Here is a 20,578-nt window from a genome sequence, read left to right on the forward strand (position 1 = left end):
TCCCTGCCCAGGAGGCACTGAGGAGGGCAGGTCTGGGAGCAAGTCCCTCAAACGCCATTTCTAGGCCCCCAGGCTAAGGCTTCACCCATTCCAAATCCAACTCTTCAGACCCGGGCCCCAGGTCTCCTGGGTCCTACCATTGGGCCAGCTGGAGCTGACTGGGCTCTCAGCCCGCTGCGGTTCACCTTCGCGGATGCAAACCAAACCAAACCAAACCAAGCAAGTGTTTAATAGAAAATAGAAACTGGAAGAGCATCCACTGTGGCAAGATGTGGTGTGTGGCGCTGCCCTCTCCCGTCTCGCCCCCCGCCCACCCGGCACAGTCTTGCCTCTGCGGCCACCCGAGACACGCAGCTCAGCACCACCTCCGGGCGGCGCAGGAAGGCGTAGAGAGCTCTGCGCACCTTCAGGTGCCCCCAGACCCCTGCCGCTCCAGGTGAGACCACGTGAGCTACCGAATGGGAGACTGGGCCCTTCTTAGGCACCGAACCCCCCTCAAAGGAAAAACACTCTCCTGAGGGTTCTTCCCCCAAGAGAGGGCTCCCCACCACCGCCCAGACAAGTCTCTGGCTCAACTGAACCGCGGGAGCACCTCGAGCTGCCCCACACAGATCGCCCCACTGGCCACCAGGGGCAACAGGCCTCTGCCTGCACCCTCAGCACCTTCACGGAGCTGGGGCTCCAGGCTTGGACCGTGGGGAGCGGGGCAGGGAGATAGGCGGCGACTGGGACAGGGGGTACAGCTGAGCAGCCACGCACTGCGATGAGGGCTCTGGGCTGTGGTGCTGAGGGCTCGGCACCTCACAGTCCTGCCAGTTTAGGACAGAACTCTGTTTACCTGCAGGGGACAGGAGAGAAAAAAAAAAAAAAAAGGCTGCAGGAGTGGTCAGCAGCCCCCCTCGTCCCCAGACCAAGCCACGTTGTTCGTGCTCCTATACCCAGGGCCCATCTTGGCTTTCAGAAATGCCCTAGAGCCCTGGGGAGCTGCGTGCCCAGGAGGGTCCTGGCTCTGCTCAGTGATCCAGGCTCAGAAGGCCGGTGTCCTGCCCCAGCCCCATCCGCTCGCTCCTTACAGCAAGAACAGTACAGCAGTTCCATGACCCGGAAGCAGTTGTCCAGGAGGGCTTTGGGTCGCACCAGCTTCAGGCTCAGCCTCGGGGCACTCAGGAGTGACACTACCGCTTCCACCTTGGGGCCGACCTCCACATCCTGGAAGGGAGGAGACCATCAGGACCTGGGGCATCACCAGCACCCCCGCCCCTCAACACCAGTGAAGAGACAGGGCCACATCCCAGGAGAACCCTGGAGGCTGCCCTGCTTGGAGCTGCACAAACCAGGGAGGAAGGGGACTTCCTGTGACCAGGAGGGTAATTTGTCTCCTGCCTGCAGGCGCCAACCTTCCTGAGAGGGTTTCCCCCACCTTTTTTTTTTTTTAATTTTTATTTATTTATGATAGTCACACAGAGAGGCAGAGACATAGGCAGAGGGAGAAGCAGGCTCCATTCACCGGGAGCCCAACGTGGGACTCGATCCCGGGTCTCCAGGATCGCGCCCTGGGCCAAAGGCAGGTGCTAAACCACTGCGCCACACATGGTTCCCAGAGGGTCCCCCCTTGATGCCCCTCACCCAAGCCCAACACAGAGGCTCCTCTATTTCCATCTTAGGAAAAATGATTGCAGGGAGCAGGCGAGGACATAGGGAAGTAGGGGGCATCTTTGCTGTTCTAGCCCAGGCCCTGCCACCAGCACCACACAGGGAGTCCTGGCCCGGGGAGACTGTCCTTCAGGATTCAAAGGTCTCCACTGCCTGCAAGGAGCAAGATCCAAGGACCCTCCTGAGGGTCGTATCGTGAGGACACGTAGGTGCAAGGCACACAGGCCGGGCCAGTCTCAGGCGCCAAGCTCAAGGTGCGTCTCTCCGTGGTACTTACAGGGAGCACCACAGGGGAGCAGGCAGGCACAGTGGGGGACCGAGCAGGGGGCCAGAGCTGTTGCAAGAGATATGGCATAGGAAGGAAATGTGGGGCCTGAGCCAGGGCAAGACCTTCCCTAAGGTAATGTACTGGGTTGAATTGTGTGACCCTGATCCCCCTTCAAAAAAGCTGTGTCCAACCCTAGTACCTGTGAATAGGACCCCATTAGGAAACATATTTGCAGATGTCCTTACGCATCTCCAGATGAGATCAATTTGAATTTAGGGTTGGGCCCTACTCCAATGACTGGTGTCCTTGTAAGACGACACAAGAGGGAAAGGCCGTGTGAGGGTGGAAGCAGAGGCTGGAGTGACGTGGCCACAAGCCAACAACAGTAGAGCCAACAGAAGCTGGAAGAGGCAGGATGGGCCTTTCCTCCCTAGAGCCTTCCAAGAGAGCATGGCCTTGCTGATATCCTGAGTGCGGGTGTCTGTCCTCCAGGCCTGGGGCAGAAGAATTTCAATTGTTTCATGCCACCAGTTACTGGCAATTTGTCACAGCAATCCTGAAAAGCCAGTCTACAAAGGCTTGGAAAGAGAAGCGAGTGTGGTGGGAGGAAGGAGGGGTCTGTCCCCATGGCCCACTCCCCACCAGACACTGGGCGTATTTGGAGCGAGTCACAGGCCATTAACTCCATGAGAAAGAAGACAGACTTAACGCTGGTTAAATCTGAACAGTCTGGGGGGGCATGGTGGGGGGTAGGCCTCAGCCCACTCACAACCTCGTGGACAGCTCTCAAAGAACTCAGGGTCAGGCTCTCTCGAGGAAAACCAAGGATACAAACCTGTCTGTCGAGGTCAGATCCAGCTCACATGGCCCACGGGCACAAGAGCCATGAAGGAGACCAGTGGGCCTCTAAGCCTCTGCCCAAACCAAAGCGTCCCCAGAACTCCCAGCAGCGGTGAGCTCCTAAACCCTGGTCCCCTCCACAGCTCACAGCTCCCCGGGGCAGGCTCCTGAGGATGGCTAGCATCGGGGAGTAGGGCAAAACCGGGGTGGGGGGGGGGTGTCCTGCAGAATGCACGTGGCCTGCACGGGCTCACACTGATCTTGTGACCTGACTCTGCAGGCCTTTCAGAGGACACATCCCTGAGGCCTCAGATCAACCCTGCTGGGCAGGCAAACTTCAGGAACCTTATTATCATTATTGTTATTATTTGAAGTCCATAGTTTACATTAGGGCTCACTCTTGGTGGTGTACGTGCTATGGACTTCGACAAGGCATGATGTCATGTATCCTCCATTTACGGTGTCTACAGAAATGCTTCATTACCCTAAAAACCTCCTGTTTTCATCACTCCACCTATTCCTGCCTCCTCCCCTCTCCCCCGAAAGGAACTTTTAGAGTTCCTTTGGCTGGCTTCAGTGACTTGCCCAGGATCACAGAGCAAGAGACAGAGCCTGGAACATCCTGAGGCTCCTGAAGGGCAGGAGTCCTCCAGCCCAGGCCGCCCACTGGGCACTGGCCATCTCTTCCTCTCATTTCTCTCTCCCTTCGGGACATGCTGAAACTTTCTATGTGTTTTCCTCTTCCCTCAACAATCCTCAGCCACCACACAAACACGCAAACACAACCTGCCCACCTGCACCTCTGCACAGCTCACCGTGAGGCTCTGCTGCACATCCAGCAGCAGCGTATGTACGTCCTCCAGGTACTTCCAGGATGGGTGGCCCTCAAGCAGTACTTCCTGCACCGACTCAGTAGCACTGAGGCTCACCCAGACCCACAGATAGCGCAGCTCCTGCTGGCTGACTCGGGCCCTCTGCTGTGGGGACAGGAGAAATCATTAAAGCCCACAGACACGGGGCTCTGGGCCCTTCCTGCCACCACCCTGACCACCCCCACCCAACTTGTCCCCACAACAAGAGCAGACCACAGGCATCCACTGTGGGCATGGAGCACCCCTGGGCCGACACCAAGGGCAGGCTTGCTTGCAGAGCTGGGAAAGGCCCCTGGCAACAGGACTGGCGAGGCCAGTGTGCCTTGGGCTGGGTCCGTGGGGTGTCCCAGGAGGCAGAGGTCCCTAGCCCAGGACAGGATTCTCACCAGCCTGGTGATGTTGGCCATTCTGAGCACCCCCTCATAAGGCACGCTGACTCTGTAGTTGATGGGGAAGTAGTGTTTCTGGGGAAGTACAAGAACAAACCATGAGGTCAGAGTCAGCAATGGCTCAGACAGGTCCCCCCAACTCCCAGACAACTTGATGTAGGAGGAGAAGACCAAGGACCAGCCCTTTGATGGTAGAGGTAGCCTTCCATAGAGAATATGCACTCGGCTCCCTGCCAGGACAATGACAACTCTCTTTCCCCTGGGACCCAGGCTGAGGCCAAACATGGAGTTCCTATGATGGCGGAAACTTCAGGCCAAGAAGTATTTGAGGGACCTACTACCCTAAAAGAAGTATATTCGTTGGAGGTGAGGAAGACTATTTTAAGTAAGATTACTCTGAACTTATTACGGTGCTGGTTGCAGAGATCTGCCAATATACTAAAAACCACTGAGCTATACACATAAACAGGTGAATAGTATGGTATATGAATTACATCTCAGTAAAGCTGAGAAGAAGGAAGGAAAGAGGAAGGAAGGAAGGAAGGGAAAGGAAAGGAAAAAGAAAGAAAGAAGAAAGAAAAGAAAAGAAAGGAAAGAAAAAGAAAGAAAAGAAAAGAAAAGAAAAGAAAAAAGAAGACAGGCAGGCTGCCAGAGCCTCAGGGCCCCGGGCTCCTCTACCCTGCACAGAGGTGCGCGTTCCAATTTCTAGGTCCTTATCTGCTCTGCTAATAAGCTCCTGGAGTTCCCCCAAGGCTTCCCGGAACCCATTCATGCAATGTGGGGTGAGTGCCCTGTGGAGGTAGGGTCAAAGGTCAGACCAAGCAGCAGGGGTGGAGGCCTCCGGGTTGGCTGGCAGGGGAGGGGACAGTGTGTTGGGGGCCAGGTACAGGGGCCTGTACGGTGGGAAAGGAGGAGAAAGGGGCCAGGGGGCTCAGGGCCGAGGCGACGGAGGAGGGGCGCCCAAGGCCTGCGCCCTGAGAGCCCAGGGCCCGGGAAGGGGAACAGGGCGCCGCCTGCACCGTTACCATGTACTGAAGGCGGTTCCTGTACTGCAGCTTGTCGCGCAGGAAGCCGGTGACGGCACACTCCTCGTTCTGGGTCAAGGGCCACATCTCCAAACCCTGGTTCCCCAAGGCCATGCCAAGGAGGAGCCCGAGATCTGCGGACCGTGTGCAAGAGGAGCACATGAGCACCCCGCCACTTCACGCGCCCCGCGTGTGCAAAGCTGTGCGTGTGCGCTCCCTTTCCCGCGCCCCATGGGAGGCCGAGGCGCAGAGCCCCGCGGAGGCCTTCGCGCCACCCTCCGGCCACCACCGGTGCTTGCCCTGGCTCCAGGCTCAGAGCCTGCAAGGCCAGGTGAGCAGGAGCCGTCCTGCCCGCCCCTGGCCCCAGCCGGCCCAGCACCCCAGCAGTCCCACCCCGAGGTTAGCGTCCCGTCTCCCCCTCCCCACACTCGCACCCGAGGGGGAGGCACAGCCCCCTGCCCGGGGCAGCCTCAGCCCCCACCGCATCTGGGGCGGGAGCGTCCTCAAAGCCTGGCTCTGCGTTTTCATCTGGGGGTTCAGAAGATAGGGATGCTCGTTCCAGCTCTACAGGTGACTGTTGGGAACCATTATCCTCCCTGCTGTAACGGATCTTGGCATCCCTCTCAGACGCACAAATCACCACAGCCCTGACGAAGTGCTCATCCTCATCCTGGGGATCCGGGCCCTGCCTGCCTGCCTGCCAACGGGCTCCGCCTCCCAGGCATTACCAGCCTTCACCGCTGGGGGGCACCGGGGCTTTAAAAACAGCTTTTGTGATTGCCCAGAACCCAACACACTTAGAAAAATTCTGAACAACGGTCCAACTGATCGGAGCAGAAAGAAAACATAGATGGGCAGGAAACGTATCCAAAAAATCAAACTCACCAATAGAGGTAAAGAAATAATATTAAAACAATCAGATAAAAAAAATTAAACATAAATAAATAAAACAATCAGATGCCATGTTTCACGTATCAAAATGGAAAGTTGTTGGGGGGAGGGGGTTCTTTTTCTTTTTCCTAACACTTGGTTCTGGCAAAGGAGTGAGGCAGGTGCTCTTATCCTGGAAAGCAATCTGGAAATTTTTATTATTAGTGAACTTAATGTCCAAACCTTTTGACCCATTAAGCCTTAAAAATTCTCATCCTTTGACCCATCTGGTTAGTGCAGGGGGTTAAGCATCTGACTCTTGGCTTCAGTTCAGTTCCTGACCTCAGGGTTGGGAGAGTGAGCCCAGCATTGGGCTCCATTCTCATCAGGGAGTCTGGTTGGGACTTTCCCTCTGTCCCTCTCTGCCTCACTCTCTCAGACTTTTTTTTTTTTTTTTTTGATAGTCACAGAGAGAGAGAGAGAGAGAGAGAGAGAGAGGTAGAGACACAGGCAGAGGGAGAAGCAGGCTCCATGCACTGGGAGCCCGACGTGGGATTCGATCCCAGGTCTCCAGGATCGCGACCTGGGCCAAAGGCAGGCACCAAACCGCTGCGCCACCCAGGGATCCCTCTCTCAGACTTTTTTTTTTTTTTTAATATTTTATTTATTTATTTAGGATAGTCACAGAGAGAGAGAGAGAGAGAGGCAGAGACACAGGCAGAGGGAGAAGCAGGCTCCATGCACCGGGAGCCTGACGTGGGATTCGATCCCGGGTCTCCAGGATCGCGCCCTGGGCCAAAGGCAGGCGCCAAACCGCTGCGCCACCCAGGGATCCCTCAGACTTTTTTTAAAAAATTAAAAAACTTCTTCGCATCTTTTGACCCATTAAATTCATTTCAAGGGCAAACCTGAAGGAAAACAAGAGAGTCATCACCAAAAGATTTGTGTGGACAAAGAGTGCCGTGGCAGTATTATTCTCTTTAATAATAGTGAGAATCTGTAAATGGCCCCGATGTTCATTGATGACTGAAGCCAATACAAACCACATTGTCAAAGAATGTTTATGATATGATTATGTGACAGGAAAAGTACTCACGACATGCCTAGTAAAGTCTTTTTTTTTTTTTAAGATTTTACTTATTTATTCATGAGAGACACACAGAGAGGGAGGCAGAGACACAAGCAGAGGGAGAAGCAGGCTCCATGCAGGGAGCCCGATGTGGGACTCGATCCCTAAACCGCTGAGCCACCCGGCCTGCCCATGCCTAGTAAAGTCTTAAAAAGCATGACTTGGGTGGCCCCGGTGGCACAGCGGTTTAGCGCCACCTGCAGCCCAGGGTGTGATCCTGGAGACCAGGGATCGAGTCCCACATCGGGTTCCCTACATGGAGCCTGCTTCTCCCTCTGCCTGTGTCTCTGCCTCTGTGTCTCTGAATGAATAAATAAATAATTTTTTTTTTTAAAAAAGCATGACTCAACATCCCTCCTCTGGGTGTACAGCACGACGTGGATTACGTACATCTGTGTGTGCGTGAGAAATGCAGTGCAAGTGTGCTAGAGGGAAATGTACCAAATCTCTATGGGAGACATTTATATTCTTTATATTTTGTAGGACTTTTTTTTTTAAGATTTTATTTGAGAGAGAGAGCACGAGTGAGGGGAGGGGCAGAGAGAGGAACCTGCTCCCCACCGAGCAGGGAGCCTGGCATGGGGCTCCATCCGAGGACCTCAGGATCATGACCTGAGTTGAAGGCAGACGCCCAACCCACTGAGCCACCCAGGTGCCCCTTTAGGACATACTTTATATTCTACAATCAATATAATCAATATCTATATTATTGCTATAGTCAAAAGCAATCATTTGTTTTCTTTTCTTTTTTCCTTTTCTTTCCTCCCCGAAATAGCCAGGCAAGCTGTCATCCTTGTCCCCTACCTGGTCATGAGTAGGAATGACTGTACTTTCTCCATTTACCTCCCTGGAATTTAGGGAGACTTTTGTTCTTAATCCCTCACTGCGCCAGGCCTGCTCCTTGCCGCCTCTCCACCTGCAGCCCTGCTGCCAGGCCTGTGCTCTGGCTGGGTCCTCACCAGGAGCTCCCTAGGTGGACACAAGCCCTGTGCCCAAGACGGCTGCAGCCTACCAGCCCTTCTCACAGAAGTCCGCCAGCCATATATTTTCAAGGTTGCAAATTTGCAACTCATCTTGCGCTTCCTCTGTCTCCTCCCAAGTGCTTGTCCTGGTATTTGGACAAAAGAACAGATAAACACAAACCGTCCCAGTGTTTTCTGCCGGCTTTCTATCTTGTCTGTAAATCACTGAGGCCCTCAGCTTGGCACCCCTGCAGGTCAAGATCACTCCCCGTTCGAGGTTTTTGCTCACATTTTGCCCCCCTCCCCGGGTTTCCTCTCAAATGGCAGACCTCTTTCAAGGTCTCACCAAGACTCCTTACCACCCCCCAGCAGGCGCTCCCCTGCCTGAACCAGCCCCCACAATCTCTGTCTCTAGCACCATCTGTTCAACTTGCTCCTTGACCAGACAACTTGGCCCCTGTTACGTGAATCCGTAATGCAGTTAACCACAACATGGTCTTGTGTACTGAGCACTTTGGGGGTTCATCTTGAACAAGGAATCAGAAACATGCATCTGAATCTTCTGGAAAGCTGGTTAAGGCCCAGACTGATTCAATAAGTCTGGGGTGGGCCCAGAGAATTTGTATTTTTACCAAGTTCCCAGGTGCTGCTGCCGCCTGTCTGGAGACCTTCCTTTGATACTCACAGAGCCCTTGATCTCCAGAGACAGTTGCAAACTGTGGGCCACAGCTGGTTCAGAGATTTCACATAAAAATCTAGCTTTGCATCTTGTCTTTAAAAATCAGTAACTCTGGGATGCCTGGGTGACTCAGTGTTTAAGCGTCTGCCTTCAGCTCAGGGTGTGGTCCCAGGGTCCTGGGATCAAGTTGCATATCAGGCTCCCCACAGGGAGCCTGCTTCTCCCTCTGCCTATGTCTCTGCCTCTCTCTGTGTCTCTCATGAATAAATAAAATCTTTTGTAAAAACTAAATAAAATAAAAAATAAAAATCAGTATCTCTGTCTGCACTTGGCCCTCCTTCCTATGGGGCAGTCACCATGGCTGCCTAGTCAACCCCTGAAATCTAACCCTCACTGCCATTACCCAGATCCTGGTCTGGGTCTTTGGGGCCCAACAACTGTGGGCCCCTAGCAGGGAACAAGTCATAGAAAGCCACCACGTGCCAGCCTGGCATGCATGGGCTGTGCCAGAAACTTTGTCCGTGGACGCTTTGCCTTCCCCCAGACCCAGACTTCCTTTAGATCTGCAGAATGACCACCATCTCCAAATTTAAGCCCCTCTTCTGCTGCCTCCACCCCGAGAAACAGGTCAGCAAACCGGTAACTACCCAGGGCCAGCATGGCCATAGCCTCACAGTGCTCTGCACCCCAGAGGGTCCCATAGCCAGTGCAACCCCCAACTCTGGAAGGGGGCCAGTCTTGCCCCCTCGTCCTCCAGAAGGAAGACACCCCCAAGACAGAAGAGGAGGCTGAAGAAAGAGCAAGTGAGAAAGGAGATCCCTTCCGGAGTCTCTGGCTGGAAGGGGAGGGGCTGTGCTCTCCCGAGGGACAGCCCCTTGTGCAGGGACAAATGGGACTTGTCTACCAACCCCACCTGCAGCGACAAAATCTGAACCTGAGGAGAGGGTTGAACAGCATCTCCCCACCCCCCAGAACTCCTTGCTCACCCAGATCTCCAGATGTGACCTTATTTAGAAATGGGGTCTTTGCAGGTAAAATTAAGGCCCACTCTGAATCCAGTGACCAGTGTCCTCATAAGAAGAGGGGAGGACACAGAGAGGGAAGGGCCAGGAGGAGATGGACACAGACTGGAGTGACGCCACCACAAACCATGGAATGCCAGGTGCCACCAGAAGCAGAAAGAGGCAGAAAGGAGCCTCCCCTAGAGCTTCAGAGGAGACTGGCCCTGCCCACACCTTAGTTTTAGACCTCTGGCCTCCAGACCTGGGACAGAATAAATTGCCACTGTTTTAAGTAACCGAGCTGTGGCAAGTTGTTACGGCAGCCCATCCCTTTCCGCACCCAGCCCATCCACACGCCCCTCATCTACACCCCTCCCTGCCTCCCACCCCACAGCCGATCCTTGCCAAGGCCTGCAATCAGCCTCCACCATGCCTTCCATTCCCACGTCCATCTCCGGAACAGACCTTCATCTCTTCCTGCCCAGAAGGTTGCGACAGCAGGGCCAGCAAATACCACGGACTGATTTCCTAAAGCAGAGTAACTCCCAGGCAAAAGCCCATCCCCGGATCTTGAACCTTCCAGGGCTCCCTGCTGTCTCATGAACTGACATTCAAGGCCTCCACCATCGGAGCCCAAACCGGCTATAGTGTGGCCTCTCACGGTCTCACTGCTGAACCTTTGCTCATGCTGTTCCCTCTACCTGGGACACATCCTCACCTTCCCACATCTACCTGTGTGAACACTGCCCACCTCTGAAACTATTTCAAGTGGCACCTCATCCATGCTGCTCCTCTGGCTTCTGGTGACTGGAAGCTTCCAGAACACTGGGTCTTGGTCCTTCTGTGTGTTCTGAATGCCCTGACCCTTTGCAGTATCCCTCTTCAAGGGCCAGGCTGGATCCCTTGCAGGATCCAACCGCGGACCTTGTCCATTAGGCACACAGGTCCTAGCGCCTAACTCCGTGCCAGGCATCACAGAGAGGGGCGTGAGCTAGCCCAGGTCCTTGTTGCCATGGCAGTAACTCTCCAGTGGGCATGTGGGAGGCACCAGAAAAATGTGTTGAATTTGAGTCAATTCAATTGAATCTTGGAGTCTGAAGGGATCTTGGTCTGGCCTCCCACCAGCAGGCTTGAGAGGCTTCTAGATGCTTTCTGTCCTCATTTCAACTTATTTTTCTTTTTACCAACAACACTGTTCTCTTTCTTTTAATTTTGTTCTATTATGGAGGGAGGGGCAGCGGGAACAGGCTGCCTTCTCCAGCACCTGGCGGCACTTGCCCCACGTGTCACGAGGCCCACTTTCACAAGCTCCCGCCCCCAGCTGACCACACCCAGGGAGGCCAGAAATCCTCTCTGCACCTCCGCCCCCCACCCAGTACACCCCAGCAGCAAGGGGTCTGAGAGGGTGGTGCTACCACTTGCCCCCAGTGCCTGCCCCATCCCCCTGACCTCCCATGACCATGCCCACCCAGCCTAGACCTCGTATCCAGCACGCCGGTCTGAGCTGGGGTCGCCCAGAGGCAGGGCAGAGGGCGGCCATGGGAGTCCCCAGGCTATTAGGCTGGGAAGCATCTCAACTTGTCACCAGCAGGAATGGCCTGGTTGCCATGGTTACGGCAGAGCCCAGCTCTGGGCCAAGGCCTCCCCCTGGCCGTCTCCACAGACACCCCCAGTACTCACAGTGCAGCCAGGCGATTCCCCGGGGCATGGTGGTGCGCTGTGTCCCCAGAGAGCAGAGGCAGTGTCCCCAGCCGTGTGTGTCTATCCACAAAGACCCAGGCAGGGCCTACATGGCCTCAGGTCAGCAAAGGTGGCCCAAAGCTGGGGAAAGGCTGGCTACAGAAGAGCAGCCCGGCAGGGGGCAGCAGGTGCTCCTGGGGCAGTGCCCGCCCTTATCTGCCTGGCAGTGTGGAGGGCAGCAGGGGGGCAGCAGCTGCGAGTCCCATGGCAGCCAGGACCTGGCCTGAGACTCTGGCCTCGGGATCTTCCCTCTTGAGCAAGAGGAGAGAGTCCCCAGCAGTCCCCTCGGAATCTGGGGCTGGGTTGTGCTTTCTCTGATTTCTCCGTCTGCAGCTGCTCAATGTGAAATCTGGCTCTGGAAAGAGAAAGGAGGAGAGAAACTGGTTATGTAAGAGCCGTGCTGCCACTCAGCCATCAGCCGCAGGCACCGGGAGTCTGTGTGCGCTGCGCCCACTGCTGCCAGGGACCCCCGGGAAGGCCGGAGGCGCGCAGCCCTGCCCCGGAGGCTGGCTACTGGGGGAAACAGGCCTGTACACAAGAAATGACTTCAGAACATCCCAAGGGCAGTACTGGCCCAGGCGTGAGTTACGATGACACCAGTTGGCAGCCGTGGGTCTGAACAAAAAGCAGGACTAAGGAATGAATGGCTGAACGGGTTAAATCAAGGACGCTTCCTGAAGGAGGTGAGGTTGCATGCAGGTCAAGTACCTACATGGCTCAGGCTGCCAGGAGGTTAAAACAGCGCAGCATTCATCTCTCTACTCACCTTCGGGCTTAGTCCCAATCTCCTATTCCCCAAATCCCTGTCCCTCTTAACAGGGGGACAGACGAAACACCAGGTACCCAGTTAAATTTGAACTTCAGACCAACAATACATATTTTTTTGTATAATTATGTCAATAATTGTGTATAGTACTTTTTAGTATAAGTATATTCCAAATATTGCACGGGACATACTTACACGAAAAAAATTGTGATTTAATGATTCCATGTTATTTAAATAATTATTTAATTCTAAATTAAGCAGAAGTCCTGTATTTTTATTTGCTAAATTTAGCAAGCCTATGATAATAATGAGATTGCCTTTCCTGAGTACTCACTATGGGTGAGGCCCAGGGCTCAGGCCTTCATATTCATTGAATCCTCACCATTGAATCTTGCTGGGCCATAAAAATCTCATTTTTTCGGGACACTGAGTGGCTCAATGGTTGAGCATCTGCCTTCAGCTCGGGTCATGATCCTGGAGTCCTGGGATCAAGTCCTACATCATCAGGCTCCCTGCATGGAGCCTGCATCTCCCTCTGCCTGTGTCTCTGTGTCTCTCATTAATAAATACAATCTTTTAAAAAAAAAATAAAGGCTTATTGAAGTATAATTTACATACAGTAAAATTCACTTTTTTAGTGTACAATTTTAGGACTTTTGAAAAACTCAAGAGTTGTATAACTGTTACGATAATCAAGATATAAAACATTTCCATCCGTGTGCAACATTCTCTCCCCCACTTTGTGGTCGGCCCCTCCTCCTACCCCCACCCCCATGCAATAACTCATCTGTGTCCTGTCCCACCATTTTGCCTTTTCCAGAAAGCCAGACAGACACAACGTGAATGCCCTTGTGTGCGGGCCCCTTTCACTTGACAAACTGCATCTGGGATTCAGCGAGGCAGTTGTGGTAGTGGGTCGCTCACTTCGCTTCCCGAGTACTGTTCCATCCTACAGCCACCAGCTGAGGGGTATCTGAGTTGTTTCCAGTTTTTGATGATTAAAAATAATCACTACTGGCTTCTGCATCCCGGTTTTGATGTGGACAGAAGCTTCCATCTCCTGGGCCAGCCCGCAGGCATTTTGCTGCCCAGAGGGCTTCTGCTGCTGGCCTGCTCCCGCCCCTGGGGCTCACCTCCACCGAGAACTCCGGCTCCCATTCGCAGGGCAGAATCAGGTTCTGCCCCCCACCTGTGCCCCCCTAATGTCTCTGGGCAGCCTCCTCACTCAGAAATCTCCCAGAAGGGCCTTCAGTACCGAACTCCACCACACATCCTGGACCCCCTAGACCCCCATGGAGAAGCCACGAAAGTAAGACACCGGTCACAGTCACCTTTCCACATACCACACAGTCCTGAACCTGGGTTTCTTTTTTTTTTTTTTTAATTTTTTTTTTAAATTTTTTTTTTATTTTTTATTTATGATAGGCACACAGTGAGAGAGAGAGAGAGAGGCAGAGACACAGGCAGAGGGAGAAGCAGGCTCCATGCACCGGGAGCCCAACGTGGGATTCGATCCCGGGTCTCCAGGATCGCGCCCTGGGCCAAAGGCAGGCGCCAAACCGCTGCGCCACCCAGGGATCCCCTGAACCTGGGTTTCTTTTGTGGTTCTAGCCCTTGAACTCCTCCAAAGGGGAGGAAATGTGTGAAAGCTAAGGAGGTCACCAGTGGGAGTCACCTGATGACACAGGAACTAGAGCCTTTGGGGTAGCACAACCCAGCTGCTCACAGGGCCCCAGAATCAGGGCCTCTCCCCAGCCAATGAGGCCAGACCAGTGGCCTGAGAGCAGTCTGCCTGAGACAGTGGCCTTCCCCACACCTGCGACAGCCCAAGGCACCCTTCTCTCTCTCTCTCTCTCTCTCTCTCTCTCTCCCCCTTTCCTCCTTTCATGGGGGAAGGTGATGAGTTTGAGAATGTGCCTCTCCCACACCACCCCAGTCTACCCCATGGCTTACAGCAGGCATTAGGAAGCTCACACAGGAACGGGTGTGCAAGAAAGTAGATGCTGGAATATTCTGCACAGTTCAGTTGTGAGGACTGCATTTTAAAAAATACAATCACATTACTATTATTGCACATTCCCAAATTAATCATTCCTTATATCATCTAATAGAGAACCCATGTTCAATTTTCCCTGGTTGTTTTTAAAATGTCTTTAAATTGCTTTGCTTGAATTTAGAGCCTAACAAGGCCCATTGATGTGTCTCTGTGGTTTTTTCCTTTCTTTTTAAAAAAATATTAAGATGTAATTCACGTCATAAAATTTGCCATTTTATAGTGTATAACTCAGTGGGATTCTTTTTTTAGTAGATTCACAAAGTTGTGCAACAATAACCCACAATCTAACTCCACAACATTTTCATCATCCCCAAAATAAACTGTATTCATTTGCAGTCTCTGTTTATTTCCTCCCCCTACTCAGCCCCTGTCAAGTAACTACTAATTTGCTTTCTATCTCTATGGATTTGCTTTTTCTGGACATCTCTTATCAATGGAGTAATATGGCATATGGTCTGTTCACTTAGCAGAATGCTTTCAATGTTCATTCATCTCCTACCATGTGCCCCCCTAAAATCATATACTGAAGCCCTAGCCCCTAATGTGATGGTATTTTGGAGGTAGTTGAGGTCACAAGGGTGGAGCTCCCATGATGGGATTTGTGCCTTTCTAAGGAGCCACCAGAGAGCTTGCTCGCTCTCTCTGCATGCTCCCACAGAGAAGAGGTTGTGTGAGCACACGAGAAGGCAACCATCTGCAACCCAGGGGGACAGTCCACACCAGAAACCAACCATGCTGGCACCCTGATCTCAGACTTCCAGCCTCCAGAACTGTGAGCAAGTAAATTTCTGTTCTTTAAGCTACCCAATCTACGGCATTTTATTATGGCAGCCCAAACAGGCTAAGACAGGGCATCTATCAATACTTAATTCCTGGGATGCCTGGGTGGCCTTTGGCTCAGGGCATGATCCTGGGGCCCCGGGATCCAGTCCCTGATCGGGCTCCCTGCATGGAGCCTGCTTCTCCCTCTGCCTATGTCTCTGCATCTCTCTGTGTGTCTCTCATGAATAAATAAAATCTTAAAAAAAAAAAAAAAAACCTTCATTCCCTTTTAAAATTGTTTTTAATTTTTTTAAAAGATTTGATTTTTAAATAATCTCCATACCCAATGTGGGGCTTAAACTCACAACCCTGAAATCAGAAGTCACATATTCCTCCAACTGAACTGGGCAGGCGCCCCTCTCTTTTATTTTTTTAAGGGTTGAACATTTTATTTTCAATTTTTTTTTTTGTCTTTTTAAAAGAGGATTTTAGGGACACCCTGGTGGCTCGGCGGTTGAGCGCTTGCCTTCCGCCCAGGGTGTGATCCTGGAGACCTGGGATCGAGTCCCACATTGGGCTTTCTGCATGGAGCCTGCTTTTCCCTCTGCCTGTGTGTGTGTGTGTGTGTGTGTGTGTGTGTGTGTCTCATGAATAAATAAAATCTTCAAAAAAACAAAAATAGATTAAAAAATAAGAGAGGATAAAATAAGAGGATTTTATTGGGGTGCTTGGGTGGCTCAGCTGGTTAAGCATTTCACTCTTAATTTCAGCTCAGGTCATGATCTCAGAGCAGTGAGATCAAGCCCAGAAGTGGGCTCCACACTGAGCACAGCACAGTAGAGTCAGTTCAGAGTCTACTTGTCCCTCTCTCTCTGCTCCTCCCCCCTCTCTGCTCTCATAAATAAATAAATAAATAAATAAATAAATAAATAAATAAATAAATCTATCTATCTATCTATCTATCTATCTATCTATCTATCTATCTTTAAAAGAAAAAAGAGGATTTATTATTTTAAGTAGGCTCCGCAACCACCGTGGGGCTTGAACTTAAGATCTGAGGTCAAGAGCCAGCCAGGTGTCCCACCCCTTTTCCAGCCTTTTTAAGTAAAATAAAACAGTAAAGCAAAAATGCACAAAGCCCTTCCCTTGCAGCCAGGCCCCTTTCCTTCAGGCGCTCACACGGCCCAGGGTTTCCAACTGAGGGAGCGAAACTGCCCCAAGAACGCGAAGGTGCGAGAAGAGAGGAGGGGAGCGGCGTCCACCTTCCAGGTCACGCTGAGCCAGGCCACACCGCCTGGTGCCGGATGGTTTTCTCTCTTTACCCAAACGGAAAAAGGAAAGTCCCCCCGACGAGCCGCTTCAAAGCTGAAGCCCCGCGCCGCCAAGGAATGCCAGGAAACGCGGTTTGGGTCCGAGTCAGCCCACCCGCGCCCTGCTCCCGGGCCTGCTCCGCCGAGTCCTCCCGGCTCAGTGAGGAGAGGAGCCACTCCTCTGACCTCCGGGGACCGTTTCTCCTCCTCCTAGAGGTCAGCATCGGCTCCCCTGTGCCTGTCTCCATGGAGCTTCAAGGCTCATTTTTTTTTTAAGATTTTATTTATTCATGAGCGACACAGAGAGAGAGAGAGGCCGAGACACAGGCAGAGGGAGAAGCAGGCTCCATGCAGGGAGCCCCACGCGGGACTCGATCCCGGGACCCCAGGATCACGCCCTGGGCCGAAGGCCAGCGCTCAGCCGCTGAGCCACCCAGGCGTCCCTCAAGGCTCACTTCTGCTAAGTTTTCTCGACCTCGTCCTCAGAGGCATCCATGTACACTCCCAGAATCTCGCACTCCTCTTTACTTACCTTTCTTCAGCTCCAGCTGTGAATTTTTTTTTAGATGCTGTGTATGTTCTGTTTTCTCCACCTGATATGCTTTTCCACAGTCCTGTGCTGCTGCTTCAAATTGTTCTGTGTCCATGTAACACTGACCTCTTCTCAAGGAGCCTTTTAATTAAGTGGCATCAAGCCTCACTGCATTTGTGCAATCTTCTATTGCACCACTAGTCTCCTAAGCTTGGAATGATCTATCCCCCAATTACAGTAGACTTCGGCACTTGTTTTTATATTATTGGGGTCTGTCCCCAGGGCTTCTGTGTGTAGTTCATAGGCCAGCTTCGAATTTCCTTCTTTAAATGCTTTATTCCCATCTTCTTTCTCTGCTTTAAGTGCTTCGGCATTTCTGCAAGCAAGGCAGGCATTTTTGTGGTCAGGAGCCATCCTGAGAGCCTGTGCAAAAAACTGAACTGCCTTTTCCATACGGTCTTCTTAACAAAGGCAGAGGCCTTGTACATACAGAACGTGGATTTGGTGGAATGTCACTGGCTGCAGACCGCTCCTGGATACTGATCCAGCATTGCTAAATATTCTGCTTTGGTGATTTTGAAGCAATGGCAGGCAGGGCAAATTCTAGGGCATAGTCTATGCAGAAAACCATTTTCCAAAAATCCTGCTTCTCAAAATCTGTTTCTGTCTTTTCTCATGTTCATATATATTCTGTTGTGCCTGAACATTTCTGTGATCCAGTTCTAGGGCACTCTAGAAATTATGACATGCTGTCATGGCATTCCCTAAGATGGGGGCATTTGCCTTTCCATAGATGTCACCAGACAAAACTGTCATTCAGCCTCACTGCCAATGCATCTCCCAGAGCTTCCTGGAAACTTCTGAGCATCATCAAGTCTGCTCGAGCATCTACTCGAGTCTCACTTTAGCTAACAATTTTAAGACACATATCTATGTCTTTTGTATAATAGTTATAAGCTTCATTGTAATCTTTCTTGGCATAGTTTGCATTTTTCCTTGATAGACTTTGCTTCCCTCTTCACTTCATCTTGGAGCAGCTCTGGCTCTGTTGCCATCATTACCACATGGTGCTCTGCAGCAACCACCATCTGACCACTGAGACTACCACTTCATTTTTTATTCTCAAATAATATTCCATTGTATGGATATACCACATTTTCTCTATTCATCAGGTGATGGACATCTGGGTTGTTTTCACTGGGAGGCTGAATAACAATGAATAATATTGAATGAATAATATTGCTATGAATACCCATGTACAAGTTGTTGTGTGGATATATGTCTTCTCTTGGGTATATTCCCAGGAATAGAGTTGCCGGGTCATATTGGTTACTCTATGTTCAACTTTCTGAGGAAGTGCCAGTTGTTTTCCAAAAGCAGCTACACCGGGCAGCCCGGGTGGCTCAGTGGTTTAGTGCCACCTTCAGCCCAGGGCGTGATCCTGGGGTCCCGGGATTGAGTCCCACGTCAGGCTCCCTGCATGGAGTCTGCTTCTTCCTCTGCCTGTGTCTTTGCCTCTCTCTCTCTCTCTCTCTCTGTTTCTCATGAATAAATAAATTAAAATCTTAAAAAAAAAAAAAACAAAAGCAGCTACACCATTTTATATTCATATATCCCATCAGCAGAGAATGGGGGTTCTGATTTCTCCACATTCTTGTCAACATTTGTTATTATCTTTTTATTATTATTATTATTATTATACCCGTCAGTCAGTGTGAAATGATATCTTATGCGGTTTCTACTTGCATTTTCTTTATGACTAAAGATGTTGAGCATCTTTTCATGTGCTTAGTGGCCATTTGTATATCTTCTTTGGAGAAATGTCGATTCAAGTTCTTTACCCATCTTTAAATTAGTTTATCTTTTTATTCTTTTTGAGATTTTTTTAATTCTTTTACATTTTTAAATTTATTTTTATTTATTTATTTATATATATATATATATATATATTTTTTTTTTTTTAAGATTTGAGAGAGAGAGAGAGATTGACAGAGAGCATGAGCTGGGGGAGGGACAGAAGGAGAAGCAGAGGGAGAAGCAGACTCCCCACTGAGCAGGGAGCCTGATGCAGGGCTCAATCCCAGAACCCCAAGATCATGACTTGAGCTGAAGGCAGGCACTTAACCAACTGAGCCATTCAGGCACCCCTAAAAACTTTTTATTTTAAAATAAAACACAGGGATCCCTGGGTGGCGCAGCGGTTTAGCGCCTGCCTTTGGCCCAGGGCGCGATCCTGGAGACCCGGGATCGAATCCCACGTCGGGCTTCCAGTGCATGGAGCCTGCTTCTCCCTCTGCCTATGTCTCTGCCTCTCTCTCTCTCTCTCTCTCTGTGTGACTATCATAAATAAATAAAAATTTAAAAAATAAAATAAAACACAGATAGGGGCACCTAGCAGGCTCAGTCAGTAGAGCATATGATTCCTGATCTCGGGGTTGTGAGTTTGAGCCCCATATTGGGTGTAGAGAATACTTAATAATAATAATATAAAATATTTAAAATAAAACATAGTTATAGATAATATAAAACAAATGTACAATTTAACCAATTATTATAAGACAATCATGCCTTGGAACTACCACCAAATCAAGAATATAAATGTTGGCCAGGTACCCCAGAAGCCCCTCCATGAGACCTATCCCAATCACAGCTCCCTCCTAAGAGTAACCACCATCCTATGACAGCACTCACCTTGTTGGTTTCTTTATGGCTTCACCCAGGACACTTTATCAAGTGTGCATCCCTCAACACTATAGTTTTTAAACTTTGTCTTTTTTAAAATTTCATGTATCTTTTAAGTCTCTTTAAATCTATGGGATTTCCCTTCCATCTCATTCTTCCCCTTACAATTCATCTGTTGAACAACGCAGGATATTTGCTCTGTAGAATGTCTCCAGTCCAGATTTTGCTGATTGCACACTCATCATATAATTCAGTATGGTCCTTGTCCTTTGTTTCTGCACATTGGCAGTTGGATCAGGCTCAAACTCAAATTCCTCCCTACCAGCATAAGTGGAATTGGGTTATTTCAACAGGAGGTATGTAATATCTGATAATCATTCTTTTCTGATGTTGACGGCCGCTGATGCTCAATGCCTAGACCCATTAATTCATTAAGGGTTGCTAACTGTAATATTCCCACTTACTTTACTATCCTTCCGATCAAGACTTTCCCACAAGGCAAGCAGATCAGCAGTTTTGCCAAGATGTCTGATATGAATGAAATATTGTGCTTTCCTCCCACATCTGACTTCTCTATGAAATCAGAACGGCTCCAGGCCTGTGTGATCTGTTTTCAAATGCCTGTTTCCCAGACAAAACTGGATGGGATCCACACATGCACTGCCTTCACACTTATCCAAAGTTACCTGGAAGATTTTATCAAGACTCACTCCTGGGTTCGCAGACCAAATGCTTGCAGCAAGCAGTGCACTTCTGGCAGGTGTCACAGGTATATAATGATTAATAGCAGCAACTGGGAGGCTTGGCGCCCATGCCAGATCTCTAGGGGAACTTCCAAGCTTCCAGGTATATTGTCTTAGATGAAACAGAACATGAACACCTGCCCAGTACTACAGCTGATCGAAGTGCTGAGACAGGAAGATGTGTTACCTAGCCTCTCCCCTAGAGTTGGGTACCTAGCACAACACTATTTGGACCACATTTACATATAGTGAGACATATTTCTCTATATTCACTCAAATTAACTTGTCAAGAAAACTTT

The 20,578-nt window shown here is 50.7% G+C and overlaps 1 protein-coding gene, 1 long non-coding RNA gene and 1 pseudogene across 12 annotated transcripts; 1 reads left to right on the plus strand and 2 right to left on the minus strand.

Annotated features, from left to right (window-relative positions):
* Positions 1–210: 210 nt before the first annotated feature.
* On the minus strand, positions 211–11,511 carry IL34 (interleukin 34). Of its 10 annotated transcripts, none has more exons than XM_077890202.1 (6): positions 11,369–11,511; positions 5,048–5,181; positions 4,020–4,097; positions 3,577–3,735; positions 1,074–1,209; positions 211–838 (listed from the first exon to the last, which is right to left on the minus strand). In XM_077890202.1, the coding sequence occupies exons 1-6, from the start codon at positions 11,394–11,396 to the stop codon at positions 666–668; spliced, it is 708 nt and encodes a 235-aa protein (XP_077746328.1). In that variant the 5' UTR covers positions 11,397–11,511; the 3' UTR covers positions 211–665. The 10 variants fall into 10 exon arrangements, with proteins under 10 accessions (XP_077746328.1, XP_077746324.1, XP_077746318.1 ...); XM_077890198.1 differs by having other exon boundaries at positions 3,577–3,738; XM_077890192.1 differs by having other exon boundaries at positions 3,556–3,738.
* LOC144309107 (uncharacterized) lies at positions 4,863–7,230 on the plus strand. The gene is made up of 2 exons (XR_013375223.1): positions 4,863–5,940; positions 6,594–7,230. It is a non-coding gene; the product is annotated as an uncharacterized LOC144309107 (long non-coding RNA).
* A 69-nt stretch (positions 11,512–11,580) lies between the features above and the next one.
* On the minus strand, positions 11,581–18,038 carry LOC144309057 (dnaJ homolog subfamily C member 7-like; annotated as a pseudogene). The gene is made up of 2 exons (XR_013375192.1): positions 16,855–18,038; positions 11,581–11,783 (listed from the first exon to the last, which is right to left on the minus strand). The product of XR_013375192.1 is annotated as a dnaJ homolog subfamily C member 7-like (transcript).
* Between the last annotated feature and the right edge of the window lie 2,540 nt (positions 18,039–20,578).

This window comes from Canis aureus, chromosome 3 (assembly GCF_053574225.1).
Source record: "Canis aureus isolate CA01 chromosome 3, VMU_Caureus_v.1.0, whole genome shotgun sequence".
Lineage (NCBI taxonomy): Eukaryota > Metazoa > Chordata > Mammalia > Carnivora > Canidae > Canis > Canis aureus.